Here is a 22,978-nt window from a genome sequence, read left to right as displayed (position 1 = left end):
CATAAAAAGGAAAGAAGTATTGAAACATACTACAAGAGGAAACTTGAAAGCATTATGCTCAATGAAAGAAGCCAGACAAAAAAAATGCCACACAATGTATGATACATTTGTATTAAATGTCCACCACAGGCAACTCCATAGAGACATACGGCATATTAGAAAGTTGGTGGGGGAATAAGTAAGAGGGAGTGACTACTAATGGGCATCAAGTTTTTCTTTGGGGTAATGAAAATCTTTCGACGTTAGATGTGCTGGTTGTACAACCCTGTGACTACAGTAAAAACTACTCATTTTACACTTAAAAATACAGTTTAAAATGGTAAATTTTATAGCATATGACCTACAACTCAGTTTTTAAAACTGAAAGTAACTTCTAACATGATGGGATGACAGGCTGGATTTACACTCCCATGGTGAACAACTAGAAAGCTGAACAAAATGCATGAAATCATTTTCAGACACTGAACAGACAGCACAGAACTATCATCCCCAGGATTAACAAAATGAATGAACTTGGGACACTTGGCTGGCTCAGTCGGTGCAGCATGTGACTCTTGATCCAGAGGTTGTGGGTTTGAACCCCATGTTGGATACAGAATTTACTTAAAAATAAAATCTTTTAGGGGTATCTTGGTGGTTCAGTCAGTTGAGTGCCTGACTTCAGGTCATGATCTCATGGTTCATGAGTTGGAGCCCCACATCGGGATTGCTGCTGTCAGCCTGTCAGTACAGAGCCCGCTTTGGAGCCTCTGTCCTCCTCCCCACCCCACCCCCACCGCCCTTTCCCTGCTCACCCTCTCTCTCAAAAAAAAGAAAAAAGAAAATGGTTTAGAAAAAGAAAAAAAGAAGAAAATGAACTTAACTACCCTAGTTTACTGCTGGGAGACAATTTTCAGGCCCAGCAAAGGGAAAGGAAAGAGAAACAGAACATGATGGTCTCTCTACAATGAGAAAACAGAGATGTGACTTCAGGAGAACCAAAAAGGCTAGAGTTTATGGACAGAAACTGGACAGGAAGGAGAGGTTGTGGATATCTGCAGAAGGACGGACTCAAGCACCAACATGTACATATGTAGGAGGAAACTCAGGGAAAGAATTACTGAAACACTTCACAGAGCCCACAGCATTAAGACCTAGCAGTGAATAATTAGGGCTAACATATAAACTAGTCCCGGACTAAAGGCTGCTCTGGACCTGCTCTAACAAAGAATTAAAACCAGTTCTCACTTACCAGGCACGTGAATAAGTGAAAAAATAAAACCCATAACAAGAAGAAAGGTCAATCAATAATGATTGATGAAGAAATAATGAAGACTGAAATACTAAAATACCTATTCTAAATATACCTATGTGTTCAGGGCACCTTGGTGGCTGAGTCCTGATTTCAGCTCAGGTCATGATTTCATGGTCCTGAGATCAAGCCCCATGTCAGACTCTGCGCTGGGTGAGAAGCCTGCTTAAGATTCTCTCTCCCCCACTATCTCTCAGAATGAATAAACATTAAAAAAAAATATTTTAAAATACTCTGTATATTCAAAAGAAAACAAACTTCATTATAGAAAGGAAAGATATAAAAAGACAAAAACATTAGAGATTAAAAAATACATTATGTAAAATAGAAAACACAGGATGGAAGTAACAACAGATTAGACATTTCAGAAAAACGTAAACTTAGAAATAATTTCAGGTATATTAAATACCAAAACATATCACACAGAGCAATATAGAAGATCTTCATGACCCCAGGGTAGGGAATGTTCTCTTAATCAAGACAGAAAAACACTAACCCTAAAAGAAAAAAATGGTAAATTTTACTTCTATCCATCCAGATATTATCAATAAAGAAAAAAAAACACAAAGTTGATATTTGAAACATACAATAGAGGACACATCTCAGGTATTCAGCCTCTTTAGTAATTAATTCTCTGAAAAATGCACCGAAATATTGGCAAAAATTAGCAAGTCTGGCAACAATAAATGTTGGCAACGATACAAACTAATACCAACTCTATACTGTCAGTGTGCAGGACAGAATTATGTGGGAAAATAGTTGGACTTTACATAATAAAGCTAAAGATCAAAAATCCTATAACCCTAGCAATCCCATTCCTAGGATATACCTAGGCCAACAAGCATATGGAAAGATGCTCAACATCACTCATCATAGGAGAAATACAAACCAAAACCACTAAGAGATATCACTTCTTACCCACTAGCATGGCTGATATCAAAAGAACAGAAAATAACAAGCGCTGACAAAGATGCAGAAAAGTTGGAAACCTTGGGCACTACTGATGGGAATGCAGAATGGTTTCAGCCACTAATGAAAACAGTATGGAGGATCCACAAAAATTTAAAAATAGAATTACTCATATGATCTGGTATCTCCCAAGCAACTCAAAGCAGGATGGATCTCAAGAGATATTTGCACACCCATGTTCACTGCAGCATTCTTCATAACAGCCAAGAGGGGAAGCAACCCTAATGTTGCTTCAATGGATTCATGAAAAAAGAAAATGTGGTATATCCATACAATAGAATATTATGCAGTCTTAAAGAAGGAAATCCTTCTTTAGTACGTGTACTCAAATACAGGTGAACCTCAAGGATATTATGCTAAATGAAATAAACCAAAAGGACAAATACTATATGCTCTGCTTATATGAAATAGCTAAATAGTCAAAATCATAGAGACAGAAAGCAGAAAGGTAGGTGCCAATGAGGAAGACAGGAGGGAGAAAGAGAAATTCACACTTAGGGCATAAAGAGTTTCAGTTTTTTAAGATGAGAAAGTTCTGGAGGTCTGTTACACAACAATATGAATATGGTTAGCAGTACACTTAAAAATGATTAAGATGGGGTGCCTGGGTGGCTTGGCCAATTAAGCGTCCAACTCTTGATTTCGGCTCAGGTCATGATCACCCGGTCGTGAGATGGGGTCCCGTGTCGGGCTCTGTGCTGACAGCATGGAGCCTGCTTGGCATTCTTTCTCTCCCCCTCTCTCTGCCCCTCCCCTGCTCGCACTTTCTCTATCAAAATAAATGAACTTAAAGAAAAAATGTTTCCTGGACAGCAACTCTAACTTACCTGCAAAAGTTAAAGATAATTTCAGACAAAAAAAAAAAAAAAAAAAACTATAGTTTATATATAGCTTAATGAAAAGCTTGAGTAAGATTTAGATAGAAAGAAGCAATATTAGGAAGACAAAGAAATGTACAGTTACACATCAAATTTGGAGAGTTAGGGGGTAGGAAGTGGAGAAAATTTAGTTCCACACTTAGGTGAATTATAGTTCAATAAAGCTATAAAAAACTATGAGTCTGGGGTAAGGTACTGAGAAAGCTGGAAAATCAGGGGAGGTGTAAAACATAAAATGGAATTTAAGAGTTTAAGATTTCAGAGGTCAACTGTACAGTCACGGGAGTCGATGAAGATCATAACTGGAGTTAAGAAAGTCAAAGAAGAGTGAGGACAGGATGATGGATGGATGGGTGGATTACTATGGGTACTAAAGCCAGAAACTATCATGTAAAGGCTTTCACTGAAAAGCTAACTGAGCCAGGTCTGTCTTTAGTGAAGGAGGCTGACAGATATAAGTAATATGTAACAAGGACAAGGGGAAATGGCTTGAGTTAATCCTTTTAATGCACACTTTCATTGCCATTCTCTGGATATGCCCTGCATGCCTCCACCTCCCATGCATTTGTTATATTCTTCTTTCTGACTATAATTCCTTACTCTCATCTTAGCCTACTCAAATCCTATCCTTTAAAACTCTTATCAATCCATTCATTCTTAAAGATTTACTTCAAATATGTCAACAACCTACTGCTCCTAAGCCCATCTCAAATACCATTTCTTAAGCATTAAACACATCATAAAGCAATCCAGCTGCATATAATTTCTTTGCACTCTAAATACTTGTTTCTTTATTTCGGCATTTATGTAATTAGTATTTTATTAGGTCATTGTGTAGAGTTATCTTATTTCCTTTAACCATGATGTAAACTTTTTGAAAAGTACTTCCTCACCCTTTTTTGTATTCTCTGCCATAACTAACACAGTATCTCTCACATGAGATGTTCCCATGGCTTACTAGAAGATCAGGGCTCCTCAGTTATCAATCCCTCATTATCATATCTATGTTCTTTCAAACAATATTGCCATTAAGTCATACTATGTCTACTAACAATATAAAAAGAACATATTTTTTTAAAAAAAACCTTCTTTATGCAATTTTCAAACACCAGTTCTATATAAAATGGCAATGAACAGAAAAATAGAATTTATAAAAAATATCATTTAGTATAGTAACAAAACCAAATATTTTTTTAATGTTTGTTTTTGAGAGAGACAGAGAGGCAGAGACAGAGCATGAGTGGGGGAGGGGCAGAGAGAGAGGGAGGGAGACACAGAATCCAAAGCAGGCTCCAGGCTGTGACCTACCAGCACAGAACCCAATACAGGGCTCAAACCTATGAACTGTGAGATCATGACCTGAGCCAAAGTCGAACACTTAACTGACTGACCCACACAGGTGCCCCTATTTTTCTTTTTTTATGTCTGTCTATTTTTGAGAACAAGAAAGAGAGTGCAGGGGAAGGGCAGAGAGAGGAGACACAGGATCTGAAGCAGGCTCTACACTGACAGCAGACAGCCCGATGTGGGGCCTGAACTCATGGAAACACGCCATCATGACCTGAGCCAAACCCAGATGCTTAACCGACTGAGCCACCCAGGCTCCCCACAAAAACAAATATTTAAAGATAAGTTTAACAAAACTGAAACCAAAATGTGAGGCTGAAATTAAACAAGACCTACGTACATGTAGATATACCATATTCATGACATGGAAGATGCAATATTGTTAATACATCAATTCTCCCCAAACTGACCTACAGATGTAATACATTTCCAGTCAAAATCCTAACCATCTTTTTAGGGGCACTTGGGTGGTTCAGTTGGTTAAGTGTCAGAGTCTTGACATCAGCTCAAGTCATGATCTCAAAGTTCATGAGATGAGCCCCATATTGGGGACTCACTGACAGCATGGAGCTTGCTTGGGATTCTGTGTCTCCCTTTCTCTCTGCCCTTCCCCTGTTCTTGCTCGCTCGCGCTCTCTCTCTCTCTCTCTCTCTCAAAAATAAATAAACTTAAAAAAATATATTTAAAAATATCCTAAACAGGGGCGCCTGGGCGGCTCAGTTCGTTAAGCATTCGACTTCAGCTCAGGTCATGATCTCATAGTCTGCAGGTTCGAGCCTGCTTCAAACTCTGTGTCTCCCTCTCTCTCTCTGCCCCTCCTCCACTCTCACTCTGTCTCTCAAAAATAAACATTAAAAAGAACTTAAAAATTTTAAAAATCATAAACAGCTTTTTAGTAGAAATTGATGAGCTGATTCTAAAGTTCAGATGGGATTGCAGATACTAAAATGGTATCCTTTTTTCAAGATCATTTGGCTGATAGAAGACTTACTAAAAAGCTTCAGTGATCAAGATAGTGTACAATTAATATAAAGGCAAAAAACTAGTTCAACTGAGGAGAGTAAAGAGTCCAGAAATAATCCCACACATACAAAGTCAATTAAGTATTATGAAGGCAACAAAAAAACTGAACAGGGAAAGAAAAGCTGTTTTCAAGAAATGGTGCCAGCAATCCATAAAAGAAAATTTGATAATTTGGACCTGATCAAAATTTATAATTTTCTGTTTCAAAAGACAACACTTAAAAATAAAAGCCAAGTCATAGACTGGTAGAAATATTTATAAGTCATACACTGGGGAAAAAAAAAATATTGGCAAATCACGTATTGTATCATAATATATAAAAGAAAAGCTCCTAACTGGGTATTTTTCCGAAGAAAACAAAACACTACTTCAAATATATTCACCCCATGTTCACTGGAGCATCATTTTCAATAGCCAAGTGTCCATTGACAGATGAATAAAGAAGAGGTAGTGTGCATACATACACACACAGATATTATGCAGCCATAAAAAGGAATGAGATCCTGACATTGGTAACAAGTTGGATAGACCTAGAGGGTAGTATGTTAAGTGAAATAATTCAGAGAAAGACAAGTATCATATGATTTCAATTATATGTGGAATCTAAAAAACCAAATGAAGAAACAGAAAAATCAGAAAGAGACCCATAAATACAGAGAAAAAACTGATGGTTGCCAGAGAAGAGAGGGCTGGGGGTATGGGCAAAATGGGTACACGGGAGTGGGAGGTACAGGCTTCCTGTAATGGACTAAGTCACAGGGATGAAAGGTACAGCAAAGAGAATACAGTTAGTGGTACTGTAATAGCATTGTATTGTGACAGATGGCAGCTGTCCTTGTAGTGAGCACAGCATAATGTATATAGTTGTTGAATCACTATGTTGTACACCTGAAAGTAATGAAACAGTGTGTATCAACTATTCTTCAACAACAAAAAAAAGCTATAACTTAACAATAAGATAAACAATCCAATTTTAAAATTCCTAAAAGATATTATAGACTGAATAAATTAAAGATATACTAATGACTAATAAGCACATGAAAAGATACCCAAATCATCATTTAAGAAATGTAAACTAAAATTATAATGAAATACCACTGTATTCGTGGGCTACTAGAATGCCCATAATCAAAGAAGAGAAAATAACAAGTGTTGGTAAGGATGTGTAGACACTGGAGGATGCCTGGGTGGCTCAGTTAGTTAAGCGCCTGACTTGGACTCAAGTCATGATCTTATGGTTCCTAAGTTCGATCCCCGCATGGGACTCACTGCTGTCAGCACAGAGCCTACTTTGGATCCTCTGTCCCCTTGTCTCTCTGCTCCTCACCCACTCACACGTGTTCTCACTCTCCAAAAAGAAACAAACAGTAAAAAAATAATTTAAAAAAAGGATGTGTCGACACCGGAACCCTCATATATTACTGATGGGAATGTAAAATAGTATAGGCACTTTGGAAAACAACATGGCAGTTCTTTAAAAAATTAAACTTACCATACAACCCATCAATTCCATTTTAGAAATCTACCTAAGAGAAATGAAAGCACAGGTCCACACAAATACATGTAAGCAAATGTTCATAGTAGCATTATTCAAAAGCCAGTAAAGAGAAACAATCCAAATATCCATCAACTGGTGAGTGGATAAACAAAATGTGCTAGCTCCATAAAATAGAACAGAATTCGGCAATTAAAAAAAAAGAAAGGAGGGGCACCCGGGTGGCTCAGTCAGTTAAGCGGCCGACTTCAGCTCAGGTCATCATCTTGCTGTCCGTGAGTTCGAGCCCCACGTCGGGCTCTGTGCTGACAGCTCAGAGCCTGGAGCCTGTTTCAGATTCTGTGTCTCCCTCTCTCTGACCCTCCCCTGTTCATGCTCTGTCTCTCCCTGTCTCAAAAATAAATAAAACGGTAAAAAAAAAAAAAAAAGAATGGGGACACCTGAGTGGCTCAGTTGGTGGGGCATCCGACTTTGGCTCAGGTCATGATCTCACGGTTCATGAGTTTGAGTCCCGCATTGGGCTCTGTGCTGACAGCTTGGAGCCTAGAGCCTACTTCGGATTGTGTGTCTCTCTCTCTCTCTCTCTGCCCCTCCCAGCTTATGCTCTCTCTCTGAAAAATAAACATTAAAAAAAATTAAAAAAAAAAAATGAACTACTAATGACATTCTATGACACAGACGTACCTCAAAGGCATTATGCAAAGTGAATGAAGCCAGACACAAAAGACTATATCTTGTATAATTCCATTTAGATGAAATGACCAGAAAAGGCAAATCAATAGAGACAGAAAATAGATTAGCAACACCGTAGAACTGGGGGATGGGAATAAGTACTGACAGCTGCAATAGACTTAAAATCTCATCTTTTACAACAACATGGATGGAGCCAGAGTATAATGTTTAGAGAACTAAGTCAGAGAAAGACAAATGCCATGTGATTTCACTCATATGTGGAATATAAGAAACAAACAAGCAAAGGGAAAAAAAGAGAGAGAGGCAAACCAAGAACTAACTATAACTGTTAACTATAGAGAACAAACTGATGGCTACCAGAGGGGAGGAGGGTGGGGGGATGGGAGAAACAGGTGATGGGGATTAAAGAGTACACTTAACATGATGGGAGGGGAAAAAAAACAAAATGATAAAAAAAAAAAAAATTCATGTGTTGAAATCCTAACCCCTCGGTGTGATAATATTAGCAAGTGAGGCCTTTGAGAGGTGATTAGGTCATGAAAGTGAACCCCTCATGAATGGGATTAGTGTCCTTATAAAAGGGACCCCAGAGATCTCTCTAGCCTTGTCTGCCATTTGAGGATACAATAGAAAATGACTATGTAATCATGATGAGTAACATATTTAATTGTTGAATCACTCAACTGTACACCTGAAACAACAGAACACTGTATGTTAGCTATACTAAAATTAAAATTAAAGACTTAATTTAAAAAATTGAAAAAGAAAAGAAAAGGACTATCTGCAGCCCAAAAGAGGGCCCTGTCCAGGACATGAGCAGCCTGGTACCCTGAGTCAGACGTCCAGCCTCTAGAACTGTGAGAAAGAAATTTCTATAGTTCATAAACCACCCAGTCTATGATATTCCATTACAGTAGTCCAAATGAAAGAAGACAATGGCAAACAGGAGGGATCTTTCTGTGGTGGTGTAAATCTTCTAAAACTGCACTGTGGTATGACTGGCACATTCTATAAATTAGCAGACATTAAAACAGTTATTTTAACAGTATTCCATATGTCCAAAAGGTTAAGCAGATTAATGGAAAGTATAGAAAAGATCCAAATCAAACTTCTTGAGATTAAAACAAAAATGTCTGAAATCAAAAATACACTGAATGAGATTAGGGGTCGATCAAACAGTACAGAAGAAACAATCAGTGAACGTGAAGACAAAGCAATAGAAATTATCCAAAACAAAACACATGGGGTAAACATGACTGGAAAAAAATGAACAGAGAATCCAGTTGTCTGTGAGACATCCCAAAGATACCTAATACATTCGTAATTGTAATCCCAGAAGGAAAGCGGAGGAATAGAAAAAATATCTGGCGGGGGGCGCCTGGGTGGCTCAGTCAATTAAGCGGCCGACTTCGGCTCAGGTCATGATCTCGTGGTCCGTGAGTTCGAGCCCCGTGTCAGGCTCTGTGCTGACAGCTCAGAGCCTGGAGCCTGTTTCAGATTCTGTGTCTCCCTCTCTCTGACCCTCCCCTGTTCATGCTCTGTCTCTCCCTGTCTCAAAAATAAATAAATGTTAAAAAAAAATTAAAAAAAAAATCTGGAAAAATAATGGCCATAAAAATAACAAAATTCTGTTCCAAAATTGAATTTCTCCTATAATACATAAGCACAACTTATACATTAGAACAACTTATAGGTATGGGTTCCTTCATTTGGCATAAATGCTGGGTTTCTTTCTGCTCTCTACTGAAAAAATAGTTGTGAATATTAACAAATTAGTAAATGATTATACACTGTAGTATTAAGAATGAAAATAATTCACTTGAATAGTTTTTTATTTTTTAAATTGCCTATCTTATTTTAAAGCTCTTTAGTATTTCTCCTTTTCTCTCATATTCCCCTATTTCCTCAGAATTCGTTCTCTTGAAATGTGTTCACTTATAAAAACAAAATGAATAACACAGAGTATTAAAAACTGAAAAGTGACAACCCACCTGAAGTCTTGCAAGTTGTGCAGTGCGGGCTACTATTTTATTGTACGGCTCCACAATTTTTGCTTTCATCCTAAAGGAAAAAATAAAGAGAGGAGTAACAATAAAATCATCTTCAAATATCAATGGTTAAACTTCTTTCCCTTCCACTTATTTACAAAATGAGCAACAGTACCTATCAACAGCTCCCTGTAAAGCGCCAATTCTTGTCTGCATCATCTGAAGAACGCCTAGGAAAACACAATAATTTCCATTACTTTACAAAGTTCCAAGGGCTCCAATAGGGCAAAAGAATTATATTAAAAGAAAAAAATTCATACATACATACAGAAAAATTTCAATTTTTCCTGCCACCATCATAACCTAAGCAACCAATCAATATCTTTTACCTGGACTATTGTTAAAGCCTCTAACTATTCCCCCCTTCCAATCCTTGTTCCACTAAATAAGTGTGACAAGGAATGCAGAGTGACTGTTAAGGAGCATAGGGTTTTCCACTTGGGGTGATGAAAAAGTTCTGAAACTACACAGTAATAGCTGCACAACATCGTAAATGTAATTAATGCTGCTAAATTACATACTTTAAAATGGTGAAGTTTTGTGTTAATGTGCATTTTATCTATAACTACAAAAGAAGAAGACTAAGTGATCTTTAAAGGTGCAAATTGTATACAATACTCCCTGTTAAAACTCTTCCTTGGTCTCCCCTTTTCTCCCATGTCAAAACTGAAGTCCACAGCTTGGTTTACAAAACCCTGTACTATCTGGAAATGGTGTACTTTCTCTCCAACATCCAACCCCACCCTCAAGTTCCTACTGGATAAACACCTACTGTTTGTCAAACCTCGCCCTAACAGGCACAAGTACTAAAAGATCCCCCATCTAACTTAGATTCTCTCGCTATTTTCTTCTACAGCATACATTTCCTTCATGGCACTAATCACATTAGGTAATTATATATCCGGCTGTATATCTGTTTAATGTTTTACTCTCTAACTATAAATTCCTGGGCATTAGGGAAAGTATACTTTTCATTCAGTACTGCATGACCTGAGCCTAATGCAGACTACTTCCGATGGCAATGTTTGTTAAATTAATTACAAACTAGATAAATAATACACATGGACAGCAAGGACAGCATTGCCTTTAACTCTCAATATACACAAAGTAATAAAGAACTTTTTAACAGGACTGTAGAAATATTTTCATGAAGAAGGATCTTAAATTTTACTACTTTATGGACCTAAAAATAAGCTTTTCAATATTACAGTTTTAATTATTTTGAACTCCATTCTTTAAAACTCAGTTTCTACGTTTAGTTTTAAAACATAATATTCTAAATAAACTTAGGTACAGAATGCTGTCATGTATTAGATAAAGTAATACTAGAATAAGCATTACCAGCATACAAATATGCTTTAATATGGCTCGGTCCAACAGAATCCCCTCTGGACCCAAGGATTCTCATTTTTCTGCTGGTTTTATGTCTTACTGATCTTAAACCTCCAGGAATAAGCTGCCCTTGTTATCAACACTTCCTTATTCTCTCCACCACCCACTCTCCAACAGACTTTCATAATACTCGACCAAAACACATCTTATCAAGGTCACCAGAAATCTCCAACATGCCAAATTCTATTGTCAGTTCTGTCTTTATCTTGTTCCAATTCTCAGAAATTCACAACAGTTTTTTTTTTTTTTAATGTTTTATTTATTGTAGAGAGAGACAGAGCATGAGCAAGGGAGGGGCAGAGAGAGAGCAGGACACAGAATCCGAAGCAGGTTCCAGGCTCTGAGCTGTCAGCACAGAGCCCAACACGGGGCTCGAACTCACAAGCAGTGAGATCATGACCTGAGCTGAAGTCGGATGCTTAACTGACTGAGCCACCCAGGCGCCCCAGAAATTCACAACACAGTTAAACCACTCCCTCCCTAAAACATTTCTTTTCTCTAGGCTTCCAAGTCATCACACTCCCTAGGTTTCTTCTTATTACATTAGCTGCTCCTACTCCTCCTCTGTTTGAGTTCTACTCCAAGATTTAATCCTCATTTTCTCTTCTCTATCTACGTATCTCTTAGGGAATTCACCCAACCCCAATGTTTTAAATACTATCTATTCAATAAAATACCGATTTTATACACACATATCCATACATATGTACAAATGTCTACAGAGATTTTTCTATCTGCGTGTGTGCACACATATATATGTATACAGATATATACATGCATATACATACACACATACACAAATATATATATGCAAATATACACACACACACACATATATATATACACAGATATGTGTATATATATACACACACACACACCTGGCCCCTCAACTTTCTTATGTCAAATTTAAGACGCCCAAGATAACTTCTGCCCTCCCCACCCTATCAAAGTCACAATCTTCTCCATTCTAACCCAGCTCAGTTACCCATACCATCATCTATCCAATTTTTCAGACTAAAAAATAAGGAATCAAACTTGGTGACTTCTTTCCCTCAGCCCTTTCATCTCCCATCAATAAATTCTATCAGCTCTGCCCCCATTTTATCCCACCCACTTCCCTGTCTTTCCATCTACCACTCTAATCCAATGCGCCATCAACTCTACTCTTCTAGCATCTTCTAAATTGGTACCCCTGATTTTACTGTTACTTTCCTATAGAACCACCAGAGAAAACTTTTATAGCATTAATCTCATTACATCATGTCCCTAATAAAAACCCTCCAATGGTTTACTACTGCACTTAAAACGAAAATCAAAATTCCTTTCTAAGAACCTCATGTACGATTCTCTTCCCCACTCATTAAACTCCACTTATACGGGCCTTCTCTCTGCCCCTCGTACATCCCAAGCTCATTCCTACCTTCCCATTTATTCCTCTCTCAACTTTCAACACTCTTCTCCCCAGATTTTTATATGGTGGTTGTTTCTACCATTCAATGCTCGGTTCAAACATCATCTTCTCAAAAGGGCCTTCCCTGACCATCCTAATAAGGGACTCCCCTTCCTCCATACCGTCATCCATTTATTTTCTTTGTAGGACTTACAATTATCTGAATTTGTCTATTTTCTTTGTCTGCTTCTCCACATTAGAACATAAGTCCCATAAGAACAGTGACTTTGTCTATTGTTCACAGGTGCCTGGTACCTAAACAAGTTCTAAATTACTGTTTGAGTGGACAAATGAATGAGGGAATGAGGATATCTCTTTTTAATAAAATAGGGTTAATTAAATATACTTCTAAATTCCATAAGAACAAAGACTCTGTCAGAGCTGTCTGGAACCTAGCAAATTCTCAACTAATATTTCAATGAATAAATGAGGGGCACCTGGGTGGCTCAGCTGGTTAAGCAGCCAACTTCAGCTCAGGTCATCATCTCATGGTTTGTGAGTTCAAGCCCTGCATCAGGTTCTGAGCTGTCAAGCTCAGAGCCTAGTGCCTGCTTCAGATTCTATGTCTCCCTCTCTCTCTGCCCCTCCCCTGCTCGTGCTTTGTCTTGGTCTCTCAAAAAAATGAATAAATGTTAAAAAAAAAAAAGTTTAATATAAAAATATATGATTAAATGAATGAAAAATGAATAAGAGGGGACTTTTTTTTTTATTTTTTTTTTCAACGTTTATTTATTTTTGGGACAGAGAGAGACAGAGCATGAACGGGGGAGGGGCAGAGAGAGAGGGAGACACAGAATCGGAAACAGGCTCCAGGCTCTGAGCCATCAGCCCAGAGCCTGACGCGGGGCTCGAACTCACGGACCGCGAGATCGTGACCTGGCTGAAGTCGGACGCTTAACCGACTGCGCCACCCAGGCGCCCCAAGAGGGGACTTTTAATAAAATAGGTTCAATAAATGTAATTCCAAACTACTTAGGTGGCAAAAATCTTCAATATTTGGGGGAAAAATTAGATGAAGTAGAAGTTGGTATAACACTTGTTTTCCAAAACATATCACACTTTTCAGCATCTCAACATTCTAATAAGTGTTTAGAAATACACATCATGCCAAAATAAACACTAATTCAGACTTTGACGTTTTATGTTCAAATAATCTGGAGAAGATTCTTAGATTATCACAGGAACTCCGAGAAGGCTGCCTTTGTACTTCAAACACTCATCTAATGGACAGTCATTCTAACTCAGTCTAACAGTATATTTTAAATGCTATAATCACTGAAAAGCTTTTTGGGGAAAACAAGCACATTATGGACCAAAATGCATATAAGAGTATAAGAAAAAGAAGTACTTCTGCTGCGAGGATTCATCTACACCTATATAGACTCACAATCAATGTACTACCATGCCATCCTTACAGGTTTTACAAATGAAAAAAATCATTTACCACTTATTTTTTAAAAATCACCATTAATACAGGATATTGTTTACTTGCTTCCAGAAACACCTAAAATGAGATTAAAAATAATTTCTAATAGTAAGTGGTCAGTACTTAGAGCTTCTTAGCTTTCCCAAGAACATAGTCTGATATCTATCTTAAATATTCAAACAACAAACTATTATTCCCCCAAATACTAAGTTCTCCATCATGACGTCTGGGAAACAACGTACCTACTGACAGTAAGTAATACCTCTGAGTTCATAAGCAGCACTGGGGAAGCATTAAATATTGTATCACAAAAAAACATATCCTTCCTCCTCAAGAGTTCAATCAACATAGGGAAAATCACCTAGTTTTCTTTTGACGTGCAATGATTAATAATACTAATCACAAGTGACAATGTAAAATGTGATTATTAATATTCCATACTTTGTGCACCTGGGACTCTTGATCTTGGGATCGTGAGTTTGAGTTTTATGCTAAATGTGGAGATTACTTAAATAAACAAATTTAAGGAAAATTCCATATTTATAAGATGTAGTTTAATTCAATCAAGAGAGGAGGAAAATTCACAAAAGACTTAGCCAATCAAAAATAGTAAGACTTACAAAAATAAAAATTCCCTGTTATTATTATTCTATTATGCTTGCAGTGAAAAGAGTTTCAAAGAAAGCCAAATATAAGGAAAGCATTCAAGCCTACTTCTATTACTTACTCTGGTGGTATTGATGTTTTTGTTAATTAACAATTTTCTAACTGTTAATTTTATGAGAGGCACTAAATATGTGCCAGGAATTGTTCTAAGCATTTTTCTAACTCACTTCACCCTCAAAATAACACCATGTAGGTACATATTAATACTCCTCCTTTATGGATAAAAGTGAAGCACACAAAGGTGAAATAACTTGTCCATGGTCACACATTTATTAAGTGCCAAAGCAAGGTTTTGAACTCAGTTTAGCTCCGAGGTCAGCAAAGTTTTATTAAAGTTTTGTTGGAACACGCCACATTCATTTTCATATTATCTGGCTGCTCTCACTCCAGAAGAGCAGAGTTCAGTAGTTGCAACAGAGGTGGTATGGCCTGCAAAGTCTCAAACATTTACTATCCGACCCTTAACAATAAAAGTTTGCTAACCCCTGGTCTAGTTCAATCTAATTTATAGTACTTAATGGAAACATACCTTCCAAAGACTCAATCCCAGTTGCTTGTGCTAATAAATCTTCATGTCTTGCAACAACCTGAAAATCAAGAATTTGCTCTAAGTATTAGGTATTTTTCTTTGTAACCACAATGTAGAATTAAAGGTCTCCCTTCATATAGGAAGGCCCAAACACTAACACAAAAGAATAAAATACAGATTAAAAGGAGTGTTTGAAAGGAGTTATTAGCAGACACACAAACATGCTTATAGTTTGATATAAAGCCAAAAAGACACAACCTTTTCACCAGTCCTTTTCTTTCCTAATGGGAAGTACAAATAGAGCTGTGCCAAAATTGAAAAACAAAACAAAACAAAACCTATTCTTGCCATGCTATTATATGCTTTCCCTGTAAAGAATGTTTTCAAACATTAGGTTCTCTTAGTTTCAGTTGTTTTTTTTTAAGGTTCTCTTAATTCTTGAACTTAATTCAGCATCATCAAGACCACATTCTTTTTTTAATTAAAAAAAATTCTTTTTTTTAATGTTTATTCACTTTTCAAGAGACAGAGAAAGACATAGTGCGAGCCAGGGAGGGGCAGAGAGAGAGAGGGAGACACAGAATCTGAATCTGAGCTGTCAGCACAGAGCCTGACACAGGGCTTGAACTCACAGACCGCAAGATCATGACCTGAGCTAAAGTCGGACGCTTAACCGACTGAGCCACCCAGGTGCCCCAAGACCACATTCTAATCGGAACAGATATCGCGGAGTCACTACCCACCTATCCCTGAACATCTCTCTGCTTTCAGTTTCCGAAGGTCACAGAAAATCCTCTTCCTTGCACATGACTGATATTTTTATGAAATTTAAGGCAGTGTGAACCATCACATGAAAAAACCAAAAAGGTTAAGAGTTAAAAGCCACATGCAAGAGATTCCTAGAAACATTAAGAAATCCTTCATCTCTAGAATAATGCAAGAATCCTTACCATTTTGTACCTTTTCAATTCCAATGAATAAGAAGTTCCATAAGAAGGCTGTAAACTGAAGCTCCTAGTCAGCAAAAACTCATTCACTGGAACCCCTATATTGTCCTCCATTTTGTCCTGCTTCAGTTATCACTGTTTTCTATCATGTCCCTTTCTATCACATGCCTCTGAAATTACTTTCGGTCTCCTACATCTCTTAAGATTGCCAGAATATGTCTGAATTTTCCCCAGTCCACTAATAGGGCCATCAATGTGTCGTCCATCCTAACAAGACTAATTTTAATTCTCCGCTCTTCTTTTTCCTGTGTGAAAAATACTATACTTTCAGAAACTCCTCTGCCGCCAGCTGGATGAATTTCCAAGAGAGCTGGGAGACAGAAAAGAAAGGAAAGCTACTTTCCTGTTACTGTTTCAGCTAGTAATAAGCAAGGTCCTGAGACCTGAGAATTTACAGACATTTGGAATAGCCATATCAATCATTCCAAAATTTCATCACCAGATATCTACAGGTGGAATTTTACCACTGGCATGGGAGTGCCAGGCCTTTGCATTGCATCTATGAAGGTAGATCCTTCAACTCAGTCCACCGGCTGATTTCATAATCATCTAATTCTCCGTATTAAACATTTTCCTGCTTTACAGAACTAGAGTGGTTTCTGTGTCCTATCCTAAGCCCCAACGAGTACATACTTCACCACATCTACTGTTAGTTTAATCATCTCAGTGGTATTTTAAATTTTTTTATGGGTTTAGTTAGAATTATCCCAATTTTGCTTCTGCAGAAAAACAATTACAGCAGGTTCAGATGTCATACTAGTATTCTACTTCATATCCCAAACTACTATCAGTGTAACCTGCCTCCTCTAAGAGATGTTAAATACATTTTTAGTTTTTTGTTGATTCCTGCAGAGAAGGTACTACATGCAAGGAACAAAGAAAATACCAACCATATTACTCAGCCACAAGAAGAATGAAATCTTGCCATTTGCAACTATGTGGATGGAGCCAGAGAGTATTATGCCAAGCGAACCAAGTCAGTCAGAGAAAGACAAATACCGTATGATGTCCCTCATATGTGGAATTTAAGGAACAAAACAGATGAACATGGGGGGAGGGGGGAAGAGAGGCAAACCAGGAAACAGACTCTTCACTAGAGAGAAAAAACTGAGACTTCCTGGAAGGGAAGAGGGTGGGGGGATGGGCTAAACAGATGATGGGTATTAATGAGTGTACCTGTGATGAACACTGGGTGTTGTATGTAACTGATGAATCACTAAATTCTACACCTGAAACTAATATTACACTGTATGTTAACTAATTGGAATTTAAATAAAAATTTTGGAAAAAAAGAAAGTACCAACCACAAAAAAGAAGCATTTCAGGCGCTCTTACAAAAAGCCATCCCTGAGAACTCTAGGAGGAGTTAAGTGCATTCTCCCCTGCTTTTATGAAAGCTTTGTACTACTCGAAACAAAACAGGCATCATTTGCCTGTTATTGTTTCTGTCTGTATCTGCTACTGGTCTGTGAGTCTTTGGAGAGCTGAAAAATATGTTCACTTTTCTGTCTCCACAGCCTAATGCAAATCCTGACAATTTAAAGTGTTTTATAGGGGCGCCTGGGTGGCTCAGTTGGTTAAGTGGCCGACTTCGGCTCAGGTCATGATCTCGCAGTCTGTGAGTTTGAGCCCCGAATCAGGCTCTGTGCTGATAGCTCAGAGCCCGGAGCCTGCTTCTGTTTCTGTGTCTGTCTCCCTCCCTCCCTCCCTCCCTCCCTCCCTCCCTCTCTCTCTCTCTCTCTCTCTCTCTCTGCCCCTCCCCCATTTGCACTCTCTCTCTGCCTTTCAAAAATGAATAAATGTTTAAAAAAAGTGTTTTATAAATGTTGTCAATAAATTTTGAACTCCAATTATATAATCAAAGTTAAAATGACCTTAAAAGTCATCTCAGCTCTTAAAAACTGAGAACAAACTGAGGGTTGATGGGGGGTGGGAGGGAGGAGAGGGTGGGTGATGGGTATTGAGGAGGGCACCTTTTGGGATGAGCACTGGGTGTTGTATGGAAACCAATTTGTCAATAAATTTCATATAAAAAAAAAAAAGTCATCTCAGTCCTGAGTAGTCCTAACTACTCTTAATTGATGAAGTACAACACAAAAAATTTAAGTGAACGTGTTTCATGCTACACGAGATCTAAGTTTCCTGGTAAACAGTCCATTTATTCATGTACTTGTTCATTCATTTAAATATTTATTAAGAGCCTACTCAACAAACAAAAACAACTAGGCAGTATACCATAAACCCCCTATAAAAATTACAGAATTATAAAAGAGAAAGGAACCTTCAAGATCTACTAGAATCTCTTCCTCCTTATTCATTCCAACCCATTTAATAGATTTTCTTTTTAAAAAAGCAAAACTCATGGGGCACCTTGGCAGCTCAGTCGGCTGAGCATCTGACTCCAGCTCAGGTCATGATCTCTCATGGGGTTAGAGCCCTGTGTCAGGCTCTGTGCTGAGAGCTCAGAGCCTGGAGCCTGCTTCAGATTCTGCGTCTGTCTCTCTCTCTCTCTCTCTCTGCTCCCCTCCCCAACTCATGCTCTGTGTCTCTCTCTCAAAAATAAACATTTAAAAAAAATTTTTTTAAAGCAAAACTCAAAGACATTAAGTGATCTAAAAGGGAACCTATCAAAAAAAAAAATAAAAAAAAATTTAAAAATAATAAAATAAAAGGGAACCTATCTCCTGAGATTAGAACCTATCTCCTAATTCCCCATTTTGTGTTTTATCTACCAGAAATTTATCACCTTTCTGTAATTTCAGCATAATGGTACACTTTGTGTTCATAAAGTGGGAACTGTCAATGTAAACACCCAATTTTTCCTACTCACACTGTTCTACTCCCATAATTCCATTTTCTATTATTTTTATCAAATGCTTCCTATTTTTGCCCACCTATATTCATTGCACATCAGTTAAGGTAGTGAAAACAAATAAGGAACAAAAGCTTTTGGAGAGGGGGATATGTTGGTTTTTCAACTAACAAAAAGTAGTTTACAGAAAACTTTTCAAACACATGCTTCAAAAAAGAAGCCACACTGGTTACGTTATACATCTGTTCATTTAAATATGCAGTTAGATTAAATAATAAAAAGATTACAAAATGGTAAATTATCACTTTTGGCTGAATGATCCAGAAGATTGGAAATACCTGTAAGTGTAGTTCTTTATCCAACTGACTGATTCCTTGGGCAAGTTTTGCTAGTTGTTCAGCAATTACAGCTTGATGAATAGACTGGGAAGTATAAGTCTTCACATCAAAGTCTTCATTTAAAAAATCACTGTAACACTCTAGGGGAAAAAATAAGTCTTTATTAATTATACCGCACTAAAGCACAGATATTAGACAACAGAACAATTACACCCACAGATAACATACACAAAGAACTGGTGTAAACACTTCTGTTGTAAATGAGGAGGGGGAAGCAACAACAGAAGAGAGTGGAAACACTGGTGGAGAGCATACTGTGCCATACAATGACCTCAGCACTTTAAACATGTTAACTCATTCAATCCTCACACAACCCTGTTGGAACCATCATTTCCCTCATTTCACAGACGAAGAGACAGGTAAAGAAGGGGCATGCAACTTGTCCAACTTGTCTCAGATTTGTATCCGGGCAGTCTAGTTGCACAGCCCACACTCTGAACCACTACATTACACTGCTAAAAGTTAACTTTTATCAGGGAGTTGGAAGGAAAATATGAAGTAGAAGATTAAAAATTAACTAGTAACTACAGCCTTTAATGCAAGAAAACAAGGTCACCAACAACAGGAAAATTTACCACATTTGATATTTATGGCCTCCGATATCTCTAAATCAATGCACAAATATTATCATAATAAAGTGGATCTGGAATTTTAATAGAAATTGGCAAATACAAACTTACAGGTATCACCGAAATTAAGGATTTATGAGCAAAATAAGTAAATGGAAAAAGAGACTATATTCAAAACAAACCCTTCATCAACAGGAAAAAGAAGTGATGCTAGATGTTAAGAACATATCTTTCTGTAGTGAAACTCAAAAATGGAAATAATTAGGAGTTAAAAATAATTATGTAGAAGTAAGCTCAGTGTAGATATAAAACTGCTGTCTTCCACTCATATAGTGGATATAAGACTACCCTGACAGAGATTATAAAATTAGCCAAAAGAACAGAGTCCATACAAGAAAGCTTCAATTGTCTATTTCCACTCTAACGTATGCTCCATGAGGGCAAGGGCTTTGTTTTGTTTACTACCGCATCCTTAGAGTCTGAACAATGCGTGATACGTGGTTGGATTCTGGTAGAAGGAATGACTTTATATTTCAGTTGGAAGTATTATTCTGCAAAAAGCAAAGACTCTTGACTACTCTCAAAGAAAAACTGCTACTTTTGCCTTAATTCTGGGAACCCCATTTCCTTCCAGTTTGCCAAGTAGTTTTCAGAATTAAGGATCCTGCTAGGCAGCAAAGTGGAGAAAGCTACTCCGATAAAGAGTGACAGTTTAGAGTCAGCAAATGGCACAGCATATTGAGAAATAAGGGGAATGCTGACTTCAGTGTGTCTCGAGCACACGGTGGGAAAGAATGAGAGAGTCAAGGTTCCAAAGGAAGGTTGGGGGCAGTTAAAAAAGACTGGTAACATCTCTAAAATGTTCAGATTATATCCCATTGAGGTAAAAGATAAGAAAGAGCACTGTCAGCTCTGTTTTAGTTTCCAGCAGCAGTATGGAAGGTGATTGAAAAGGGATTAGTCACACAGCAGTGTACTGGAGCTGGCTCAGACTGGCTCCTTTAAGAGCCAATTATTAAATTTTCAGGAATTGTGTGAGCCACCAGACATCACAGATATCTGAAAACTGACCATGGAGAGAGTATTTATACCATGGAAATTGGCATACACTACAAAACCAGGGCTTCCCCTCTTTTACCAGAAAGCTGGTTTACCAGCTCACTCATGTATTACATGAGTAACACATGCTCTATTAGAGTTACAGAGGCCAGTAAGATGCTGTGTTAACAGCCCAAGAGACATGATGAAGGCCTAAGACAATGGCAATAAAAACGTCAATAAAGTGACTAATTTGACAAATATTCAGACACTATAATGTGTGAGACTTAGTGACAAGCTGAAGACGGGTGATTAGGTAGAGCAAGAAGTAAAAGGATGATTCCCAAGATTCTCGGCCAAGTAACTGACATACGGAATTCAGCTGTGCATTAAGCTGGACCACTAGCCATCTTTGTGTAAAGATAAAAATGAACATATTACTGCCTTCAAGGAACTCACAATCTATATGGGAAACAAGCACAAATCTAACTAACCACATACAATTAATGTGAAGATTAAAGGGGTAAAAAAAAAAAAGTACTTTCACTTTTTCACATATAGCACCTGAACTATTTGTTCATATTTAACTTTTTGTATGTAAAACTAGTCATGCCTGTTCACCATCAAGATAGAAATGTCCAGTAGACAACAATTCTATAGCTGAGAAATAAGAATCATGTGTATTTGTATGCATCCATATTAATTCTGAAACCATGAAAAAAAAAACCCAGATGGTTTAGAATAAATTTTAGAATGCACAAAAAAAAGGGAAATGGAGAAGACTGAGTTAGAAGCCAGGAAAACACCAAAAATTTGGAAGTAGATGGAGAAAATGAAAGCAATCAAAGGGACTAAGGAGTAAAGAGAAAGAAAAACAAGGAAGAATGGCAAAGGATGGTTTAGAGAGAGCGGAAAGTGGTGTCAAAGACCTTAAAAAGATAAAATACAGCAAAAGCTGAGTAGTGGCTACTGGACTTGTCCTCCAGGAGAAAAGTCATATAATGCTTCTCTTTTATAGCTATCTCATTCCTACAGGAAGCACATCAGAAACACCCCAGAAATTATTCAAACTATGCATCTGCTCACCAATCCTATCAATCTTATCCTCTACCACTGGCAGATTCTTTACATAATCAAGCACTGTTATGGACAGAAAATGTTTAATGTGTTAGTAATGTTGAAGAGAATGGGTGGAGTGAACCACTGAATTAGGAGTACATTGAAGAAGACAAGCAACTAAATGAACCTGGAAAAAAGAACCCTTAAAGAATTAGGAATTTTTTTTAAAGCAGAGAACTCACAAGTCACATGACAAGTATTTAAAGAAAAGAGTCAAACTCTTTTTAAAAGTTTAAGTAAGATAGGACCCAAGTGTCCATTTGCTATATTCACAAGGAGTTAATCAGAGACCTTGGCCAAGAGATTTCAGTGGCATAGAATAAGGGTGACTGGGTCTTTGAAGAGACAGGAAAAAAAATCCAGAGCACAGGAGGGAGGACTGTCCTCAGAAGCAGAAATTCCACTTGTACTGTAATTGGAAATACAAAGGGAAAAGAAAGGACAGTTAAAAGGTTAGGTTTAATGGCAAGAAATGGAGGAAGCTCACATCTGATGGATGATCTTTCGTTCAGGGAAGTTTAAAGACATTTGTTGAACTTGAAAGAAGAGGTTTGAAAGGGTAAAATTTAAATAATCACTGTGGAAGATGGAAAAAAGAACTAACTAGGACAATACAGAAGGCAAAATTAAGGACTATTTACCCTTTAAAAACTGATTACAATTCCAGAATGCATCCTACTGAAATATATACCTATGCCTGATATGTGTTGTTTCTTCCACTTCTTCACCTGGCGAAGTTCTATTTATACTTCAAAACCAATTCCATCTAGAAAGCCTTTCCTGACACTCCCCTAACCACTCCCAGTTATCCTCCTCTTCTGCATTGTT

General features: G+C 37.5%; 1 protein-coding gene across 2 annotated transcripts in view; it reads right to left on the bottom strand.

Annotated features, from left to right (window-relative positions):
• The window catches only part of COG5 (component of oligomeric golgi complex 5), a 310,246-nt gene that overhangs the window by 285,885 nt on the left and 1,383 nt on the right, over positions 1-22,978 (bottom strand). For both annotated transcript variants that reach the window (XM_006929113.4, XM_045052258.1), the window contains exons 2-5: positions 19,365-19,504; positions 15,208-15,265; positions 9,860-9,914; positions 9,688-9,757 (exon numbers count right to left, since the gene is read on the bottom strand). In XM_006929113.4, coding sequence (XP_006929175.3) covers positions 9,688-9,757; positions 9,860-9,914; positions 15,208-15,265; positions 19,365-19,504 — 323 coding nt within the window. The remainder of the gene's footprint in view (positions 1-9,687; positions 9,758-9,859; positions 9,915-15,207; positions 15,266-19,364; positions 19,505-22,978) is intronic.

Source organism: Felis catus, chromosome A2 (assembly GCF_018350175.1).
Source record: "Felis catus isolate Fca126 chromosome A2, F.catus_Fca126_mat1.0, whole genome shotgun sequence".
NCBI lineage: Eukaryota > Metazoa > Chordata > Mammalia > Carnivora > Felidae > Felis > Felis catus.
This window is presented reverse-complemented; position numbering and strand designations above follow the sequence as displayed.